This window comes from Coturnix japonica, chromosome 6 (assembly GCF_001577835.2).
Source record: "Coturnix japonica isolate 7356 chromosome 6, Coturnix japonica 2.1, whole genome shotgun sequence".
NCBI lineage: Eukaryota > Metazoa > Chordata > Aves > Galliformes > Phasianidae > Coturnix > Coturnix japonica.
Genome location: NC_029521.1, coordinates 14,901,571 through 14,910,735, shown reverse-complemented (window position 1 = coordinate 14,910,735; position 9,165 = coordinate 14,901,571). Strand labels below are relative to the sequence as shown.

Here is a 9,165-nt window from a genome sequence, read left to right as displayed (position 1 = left end):
TGAGTCCCTTGGTCACTCTCGATAACTTGAGGTGTCCCGTATGCAGACATCAGTTTAGTAAGTGCCTTAATTGTGTATGCTTGATTTGCCTTTGGTACAGGATAGGCTTGCAGCAGTCCACTTACAGTGTCAACACAAGTCAGGGCATATCTCACCTCCTCAGACCAAGGGTGGGGCCCGATGTAATCAACCTGCCATCACTGGAGAGGACTGTGTCCTCTAGCAATGTGGGCTGTTGTTTCGGGCAACGATCTCAGTCTCATCTTAGAGCAAGCGTCGCAATCTTGGCATGCCTGGGTGATGTCAGATAGTTGTACAGGCAGCCCCCATGCTTTAGCAGCTGCCCACATTATCTTTTGTCCAGCATGCCGTAGTTTCTGATGTAACCAACAGGCAATGTTCTCAGACTGTGAATTCTCAATCCATCGAACTCGGGCCAGTGTGTTGGCTTCATCATTTCCCGGTGACTGTGGGGGTTGGTGACCAGAGACATGGTAGACACATACAGTCTTGTCTTTAACTGCATTCTATATGTCTAACCACATGTCTTCAACCCAGATTGGTTGGGTGTGGATAGTCCATTCCTGGGTAGCCCACTGTGCAATCCAAAGAGTGAGCCCCCAGTACACAGCCCAACTATCTGTACAGATGTTCAGGATACCATCACCAGGTTCTTTAGTTATAACCATCCACACGGCTCGCAATTCTGCCCATTGGCTGCTTTGACCATCCCCCTCATCAAACCAGATGGTCTCAGTAGAGGGATGGTATGCTATTGCTCGCCACTTGCTCGGGTTGCCCTTGCTGGATCCATCTGTGTACCATGCATCTTCAGGAATAGGATATTTTCCTATTGATCAATTTTTGAAAACTGAACGCCTGCCCGGAGCAGATCATTAAACATTTGTTTCCGGGATACCCTAACAGGTCCTGATTGAGGGGCTCGTGGAGCCAGCCTCTTGGTTTTAATTATTGGCAAAACTTCAGCCTCTTCCAATACTTGGACATTATGTTTAGTCTGCAGGCACTCTGCTTCTCCGAGGTCTGCTACCAATTGGGCGGCTTGTTGGACTACTGCCTCTGCGGATACTACTGGATTAAGTATGGAAACCAAGGTTCCATACATATGAGAGGGTGCTTACTGTAAAATTAGGTCCCTCATTCCCGCAGAAAATTTAACCATATCAGGGCTATCGAATGTGTCTTCGTAGATAGCCTCTCTCATACCTAATTCGCGTATATAATTTTGAAGGTCTTCCATAGAAGACCACATCCCTGTGTTTACTGGCATGTCAGTTTTATATACTGATAACATACTGAGCTCTTGTTCTAGTTTTTCAATACGGGCCTTTAACAATTCATTTTCATGTGCAATGTTGTTTGATTTTATCTCTGCCCGATTTAAAGCATTTAATAATGGCCAGGCTGCCATAGATGCAGCCATTCGCTTTTCTTTTGTAATTAAGAAAATATTATTTAAACCTTCAAAATATTCCACCAAACAGTGGGGAAAAATTTCCCCTGGCACACAATAGACCCCATCATTCAATTACAGTAGCAATTTGATAATAGGGGGAACCCATAAATCCTGGGATCATTTTTCCTAAGGGGGTAATGTTCTCCCCCTTGACCCATTTGTACATATTCCATAAGAAGGACATTATGATCATGAATTCTACCTGGCTTACCAAATGTATAGTTGTAATTATACAAATGTATAGTTGTAATTACAAAGTGAATGGATAGCCAGAGGGTATATAAGAAAAGACTCACCAATGCTGAGGCTCACAGTCAAGACCAATGCTCTCCAGTGTTGAAGCTTGCCACAAAAACTCCACACAGAAGCAATCTTCAGAAAGAGATGCTACCTTCATGGTGGTCAGCCCTTAAATGGGATCTGGGAGAAGTGGAGTCGAGCTCCACCCCTTCCAAGAGCACAGCTGAATTACCTTCACCTGTGCTGACCTGTCACTTGCCTCAGATGGTTAATCAGAGGTTCAGCCTGTGATTCATAGTTTCTCATACAGCATCATAGACTACAGTCAGTAATATGAAGATTGTTAATACGGATGTTTGATTCCTTTGATCCTCTGTGTCTAAACATAGGTGTGGCTTTAAGGCAGCTTGATACTGAAACATGCTGGATTTTCTGTGCCTTTACACACTTCTATCTCATTGCAGATGACTTATAGTGCTAACATTTATCTGAGGATTATTTGTGTTTTTGTGAGCCAGTCTGTTCAGTTCTTCTTCATCCAGCACCCATGTGGTGGGGTTTTTTATTAAAATTCCAATTTTCCTTCCGTGATTGTTCACATGGAGTCGTGTTCTGCTTCACTGTGTACCGCACATTTGGCAACTGTGGGAACTTTTTGAAGCCATTCCTTCTCACAGCAATTTACAGTGCTGTTAAAACAAAATTTCTAGGAGTTATATTTCTTTGTCTTTGAAGTCTTTCTTAAGAGATGTGGAGATGCATTTCTGTGTTCATCACAAAGCTTAACATTTGCTTTCTGCCTGTCTTTGGGGCAATGCAGACTATACCTGCAGCAAACTCTGAACGACACAGTTGGAAGGAAGATTGTGGTGGATTTCCTTGGCTTCAACTGGAACTGGATTAACAAGCAGCAGGGGAAACGTGGCTGGGGTCAACTGACTTCTAACTTGCTGCTCATTGGCATGGAAGGTAAGTAGCTTCCTATGACCTGGGGAGAAGATTTGGTCAGCAATTCTCTTTGAGTTCCAGGAAGTCTTTTAAGTGGATTTTCAGCTAGTTCCTAAGTGTTCTTCCCAAGAAAACAATTTAAAGCTTTCAATTGTAATGGGACTATTGTCACAACTTGGGTTATAAAAATGAAAAAAACCAAAAGGAATAGCTTGCTAATTGTGAATGTCTGGAGGTCATCTGCTGCTTGTAGAAAGGCTCTGCTTGATACAAGGTGGTTGCTGTGATCCTATTTTGAGATCTGTTTATTGTTTGAATACTTTGGATGCCATAGACGTAAAATGCCTGCAGTCTAAGAGTTTATAAGATGAGCAAAATTAGCCTTCTGGACTTTTGTTAGGAGTGACCAATGTCTGCCCTAAAGGAAAAAACAGATGTGACTCACTGTATTTTAAAATTTAATTATATTTTAGATCTAGTAATAATAGTCAAGCTTCATAACTGTTGATCAGTGACTGAAACAGTAGAAGGGGGTTGTATTATGAAGCCCCAATACAAGGAGGTTTGTTTACTTGTTTTCTTGCAGAATTATTAGGACTTTTTCCAAGATCAGACTATTAGACTCCTTTTCTCTAGATTAATAATAAGTTGTAGAATTGACTATAAAAAATTCTCAGCTAAACAGAGTATTTTATGAAAAAGCTTCCCATCGACATTTGCCATCTGCTGTTCATGGAGACAAGCTGGAAATCCTAATCCTGCAGAGCATAAATTGCTGAATATGGATTCAGAATGGAAATTGTTAAGTGGGGTAGCAACTGTTCAGTAATGACCGACTGATAAAATGACCAGATTGTAACATTCCTGGAGTTATTTTCCTTACTTAGTTTTCTTGATATGTGGAAGAATATTTACTGTCTCCGGCAAGGAACAGAACTTGCTTCAGTCTCTCATAACTGCACAGAAGTGTCTTGATTATCTTTTCTCTCTGCGTAGGGAATGTGACACCAGCTCATTATGATGAGCAGCAGAACTTCTTCGCTCAGATTAAGGGTTACAAGAGGTGCATCCTTTTCCCTCCTGATCAGTTTGAATGCCTCTACCCTTATCCTGTGCACCACCCATGTGACAGACAGAGCCAGGTGAGAGTTGCAGATCTGTTTTCTGCTCCATGGGAAAACAAGGGTATTTGTGAAGATGCTATGTGGGAAGAACCTGTACTACAGTTAAAGATGCATAGCACTTCTGAGCTTTGCAGCACACATGTTCAGATCTGTTAACTACTGAATACATTGAGTATAGATGGGAGGGCAGGAGGTGTTTCTGTCTGTGCGTGGCCCTGACTTGCAAGCACTAGGATTATCAACTTCTCCCACTGATAGCACATCTGGTCTTTAGCAGCTGCTTCCTCCATTCTGATTCATAGATCACTTGGCCAAAACCAGATTTGCTTGCAGAGAGATTTCAGGACTCTAACTGAGTTGGTGTTACTTTCAGGATATGCAGGAGCTTACTATAGAGTTAAGACAGAAATGGGAATGTACAAGCCAGAAAGGAAGGATAGGGAGGAACTTCATACTGTGGCAAAATAAGGACCGTCACAGCAGGATTTTTTTCTAAGTTTCTTAATGTTTTGTTGTGTTAGGTGGATTTTGACAGTCCCGACTATGAGAAGTTTCCAAATTTCCGGAGCGTGGTTGGCTATGAGACGGTGGTGGGTCCAGGGGATGTGCTATACATACCTATGTACTGGTAAGAAAGACGGTGGGACTGCACAAGGACCAGCAAGTAGGGAATAAAAAAATTCTCTTTAAACTCTTGGGCTGGCTCTTAAGAGAATTCTGCTTTGCCTCTTCCAGCAAATAAGTAATTTTCTGTTACATCTTGGGCCAGCCTGCTTCCTGGCTTTAAGATGGGAGTGATAATTCTTCCTGTTGTGCGTATTCTCTACTAATGTGCAGTAAAAGGATCTGCATTTAATAAAGGAGTTCTCCAGAAGTTCTGAGTTCTTCATGCTGGAGGTACAGGGGCAGTTTTGTCCAGAGCAGTCAATTCACTCAGCCAAAGCATTTGCTTATAAGCTGCAGAAATAACTTCTCAGTAGTTCTTTTTTATTTTTAATTTTTTTCTTTCGTTCTTTCCATGCAGGTGGCACCACATCGAGTCCCTCCTGAATGGTGGGATTACCATCACTGTGAACTTCTGGTACAAGGTGAGTACAAGCACCTTCCTACACACCTTGGATATCTCTGTCCCAGAAGATCGTTTCAAATAGAGCTGTACTAGCACGTGCTGTCACTGTGAGATCTTCTTTGCAAGAAACTGTGTGCTTTAATGTTGAAAACTACTTTGTGTGTTCCATGTGGTGTGAAAAGCTGAGTGGCTGGGAGAAGACTGAATAAATTGCCAACACAGTAATCATGCAATGAGCTACTTTTGGTATTTCAGGGTGCCCCGACCCCAAAGAGAATTGAATATCCATTAAAGGCTCATCAGAAAGTGGCGATAATGAGAAACATTGAGAAGATGTTGGGAGAAGCCTTAGGAAGTCCACAAGAGGTACGAATGAGAACCAGATAGTCACTGCTGTTGGAATGTGCATAGTAGTAATTACAAAGTGAATGGATAGCCAGAGAGTATATAAGAAAAAACTCACCAATGCTGAGACTCACAGTCAAGATGGATGCTCACCAATGTTGAGGCTTGCCACAAAAACTCCACACAGAAGCAATCTCCAGAAAGAGATGCTACCATAGTGGTGGTCAGCCTTTAAATGGGATCTAGGAGAGATGGAGTCAGGCTCCACCCCTGAATTACTTTCACCTGTTAAGTTGTTAACTCCAAATCTCTTAAATCAGAAATAGCTCTTCCATAGTTACATGCTTTCCCCTTAATCCCAGTTATCTCAGCTTTTTTCTTCCTAATTTTAATTAACTGATATTTAAAAAACCAGTAGACTAAAGTACTCATATATGCTTTTGAAGACGTCATTTTGATCTGAAAGTGAAAATACTGGATGTGAATAGAGATGCCTTCATGGTTTCTATCACTTATCACTGTGCAGGAACTCTTCTTTAGCTCAATAATGTGAAGTCAGTCTGTCCCCTGCAATTATCTTGCTGTCTTAGCATGCTTAAGGTCTTCCCATCAGGCAGTGCTGAGGAATAGGAGTGGTCTTGCTGGAGAGCTGTCAGTACTAGCCTTCCTTCCAAGTAACTCTAATGACCAAAGTGGATTTAGTGGGCAAGAATATTCCTTCTCTAACATGCGAAAAGCAACCCCTGATGAAGGTTGGCTGCTTTTTGTAGCATGTTCTGAGATACCTTAAATCTATGCAGGGAAGTGAAAAAATCTCAAACCAATACTATGCATGTAGTACTTTGGTTGCATCTGAAGCTGAATACTGTCTGAGAACTCAGAGTGCCCCAGTGCTGACATCCTCCACCCTTGGGCACTTGGCTCTTTAACTGTCTGGATGTGGAAGGAGCATGCTGTGCAGTTGCCTCTTCTGTTTAACTATCCTGGCTAACAGTGTGTTTTTGCTTTGAACAGGTCGGTCCCTTGTTGAATATGATGATTAAAGGACGGTATGACTAATGCCTGGCTGCCCAGGTGACTGATGTTGCAGCTGCTTTGTTCACAAGCAATGGAAGATACTGAGAGCTAGTATTGCACGCAGCACTTAACAGACTGATGGGTTTCCTGACCCATCCCTATCCCTGCCCCTACAATAAAGGGGGCTACTGGAACTGCAAAACCATTAGTACCCCGATCATCCTCCACTGTCATCTAATCGAACCTCCCAAGAAAGAGTCTGCACTTACTGGAAGCTGGATTCATGCTCACTAACTTTTTTTTCTTCCTCTGCTCTGTTTGCCACAAAAAGAAGCATGGCTTCTGGCATTCAGATGTTGCTTCAGGATTTTCAGGCATTTGAAGAAGAGCTTGAAGGGGAACTGGGATCGATTGTGTTTCCTCAGCCTCATGGGGTTTGGGCCTCGTGGCTGGTTATATGTTGGTGCCTGCAGTGGATATGGAATGGGAAGTGACAGGTTTCACAGTTCTTTGTTGTTAGAGGACCTGTCCATGCTCAACTCTGGCACCTTGTTGTATAGCGGAGGTGAAAAAGTGAAATGATCTGTGTATGATGAGCAACTGGACAAATGATTCAGTTTCTTCAACTCAAGACATCTGTGCTTGAGACTTTGTACAGGGTAGAGAGATAAAAGTGAATTAATCAAGTATGTGAGCACCAAGTCCTGTGCTCTCCAAGTATCTGTTGTAGGAGTCTAAATAAACCTCCTTCATTCTGACAGCAGCTTTGGGGAGTGAAGACTTCTCTCCCACTCGTATGCTGCAGTGTGTTAAAAGGGGATGAAGCATTATGAAATGAGATAGATAAACGTCAGGCCAGTCTTCGAGTCTTGACTGATCAAGCCACGTCTGAAAAAATACTGCGGGAGTGCTGAGAGAAAGTGTAGAGAGACAGTGTCAGACAGGTACAAAGCCTCCTCTGTTCCCATCAGGGATGCCAGCTCCTCAGACACTTTGCCCTTTTTACCAAACCTGCAAGAACTCGAGCGTGTGTGGCTGCACACGTGTGCGCATGTTTGTGTGATGAATGGTTCCTGTCCATCAGTTTAATCCATGCCAGTGTGGTGTTCCCTCCCTTGTACAGTCACTCGAAAGAGATCAGGGTTTTCTGTTTAATTGTGATTAAGTTTACCTTAATCCTTCTCGCATTCTGGAACTTGGCATGGCTGGAAGTGACAAGACCAGGGCAGTGGAACAAGAGGAGCCTCTGGTTGAGTTCTCAGCGGTCACCCTAAAAAATCATTTTGCTTTCCTCCATCTCTGCTGCAAAAAAAAAACAAAAAAAACCCACACACCTTAGGCTCATATGGAGTCTGGCTTTTTATTCCCTGGGGTGCACTGCAATGCTGTTCCTGATTTGGAGATAGTGCCAAGGACTTGTATATCTAATGCAGTTGTAATAGGTCCTAAGAGTATAGATGGGAGAAGCTATTGTATTTCATTCAAGAAAATAGTGAGGGATTGTTTTTCCTGTTGAGATTTCCCGTTACTTTCCCCTTTCTTCAGGTCTTATTCTGACACAGGATTCTGATAAGTGTTGAGAAGATGCTGCTCGGTAAGTGCTCTGGCATTGGCCTCAGGCCTCATCTTTTGCAAGGATAGCTCACACGCTACATGCTGTGAGCTTTTCTTGCGCAAAGGTGATAGGCTCCTTGAACTGGAGGTTCTGAGGGCTAGTTTTATGGCTGCTTCCAGGTCAGAGCAAATGAAGTGTTAATTGGCAGCTACAGAGCCCTTGTTCAGAAAGCGTACATGTCACTGAATAGTCTGACTGCCGTGTTACTTGTTGCAGACTCTGCCAAACGAAGGTCACTCACCTGGATGCTTCTCAGTGCTCAGCCTTTGGGCAGGTGGGGAAGAAGGCTTGGCTGCTGACTGGCCCAAAAGAAGGGCTTCCCAGGAATCCTGGGCACACTCGCAGTCTCTGCCCTTGCTTAAAAGATGCTCAAATGAAATCCCATCTCTGCGCTATTTATTTTATCATGCAGTAGTCTCCAGTACTACTTGTTAGACACCATTAATTCTTGGAGCTCAGGGTGGGAGTTCATGTCCCATGTGGAGAGAGAATGGTACTTACGGAACTTTAGGATCCTTTTTATTTGCCAAAGGTCTAACTTTTTAAGTGTCTGAACAGTTTTTGCTGCACTTGACTTTGTGAAAGCTCATTTACAATGCACTGATGGACTGACTCTCCCCTTCCGTTTTCACCTTGTGCTTTCAATGCCCCTTGCCATGGTATTGGGAAGCTGTGTGTGTTCTCTGCTAGGGGTGTGTGTGTGCAGGGGGTGGGGTGTGACAAACACACGGTACCTTCTGAAGTGTAGTTCTTAAATACAACCAATGTTGAACAACAGAACTGTGTGGCTTCTATTTTATGAGTGGCTGTACATGAAAGCTGCATAAAGGCACGTGCATATCTGCATAAAGGGATGTGCACATAGAGTTATTCTTCAGTCTAATAACATCACTTTTTTTCTTTGCTGGTTTCAGAAACTTCACAACATCACTACCAACTGCATTTTCATTATTTTCCCCAAGCTCATCCCCATAAGCCTGAAAAGCTGGGTATAAGATGATATCCTTGAAAATGGTTGTAAGGGAACTGATAAAATACAGCCTAAACTGACTGAGTACCTGGGGTAGGGGGTGGCCAGCCCAGGGGGCACGGGTGCAAGCAATTCACCTCTACCTCCCACATGACTGAAAGGGATGGGTGCTGAGCCCACTCTTACCTGGGTTCATTTAAAGGCTATTTACAGGCTGGTCCAGCCCGGTTCCATGATGAGTGGGACAGAGGGATTTCACAAAATCCACACCTCCAGAAAAGGGAAACAGGACCCCGAAATAATTAAAAACAGCAGCAATGATCTGAGGAGAAACAAACTAACTTACTGAATACGGTATCA

General features: G+C 43.2%; 1 protein-coding gene across 1 annotated transcript in view; it reads left to right on the top strand.

Annotated features, from left to right (window-relative positions):
- HIF1AN (hypoxia inducible factor 1 subunit alpha inhibitor) overlaps positions 1 to 8,607 on the top strand; it is an 11,389-nt gene extending 2,782 nt beyond the window's left edge. The window contains exons 3-8 of the mRNA XM_015866739.2: positions 2,538 to 2,686; positions 3,662 to 3,807; positions 4,311 to 4,417; positions 4,814 to 4,877; positions 5,114 to 5,224; positions 6,218 to 8,607. Of these exons, the coding sequence (XP_015722225.1) occupies positions 2,538 to 2,686; positions 3,662 to 3,807; positions 4,311 to 4,417; positions 4,814 to 4,877; positions 5,114 to 5,224; positions 6,218 to 6,262 (622 nt within the window). The 3' untranslated portion in view covers positions 6,263 to 8,607. The remainder of the gene's footprint in view (positions 1 to 2,537; positions 2,687 to 3,661; positions 3,808 to 4,310; positions 4,418 to 4,813; positions 4,878 to 5,113; positions 5,225 to 6,217) is intronic.
- Positions 8,608 to 9,165: the final 558 nt, after the last annotated feature.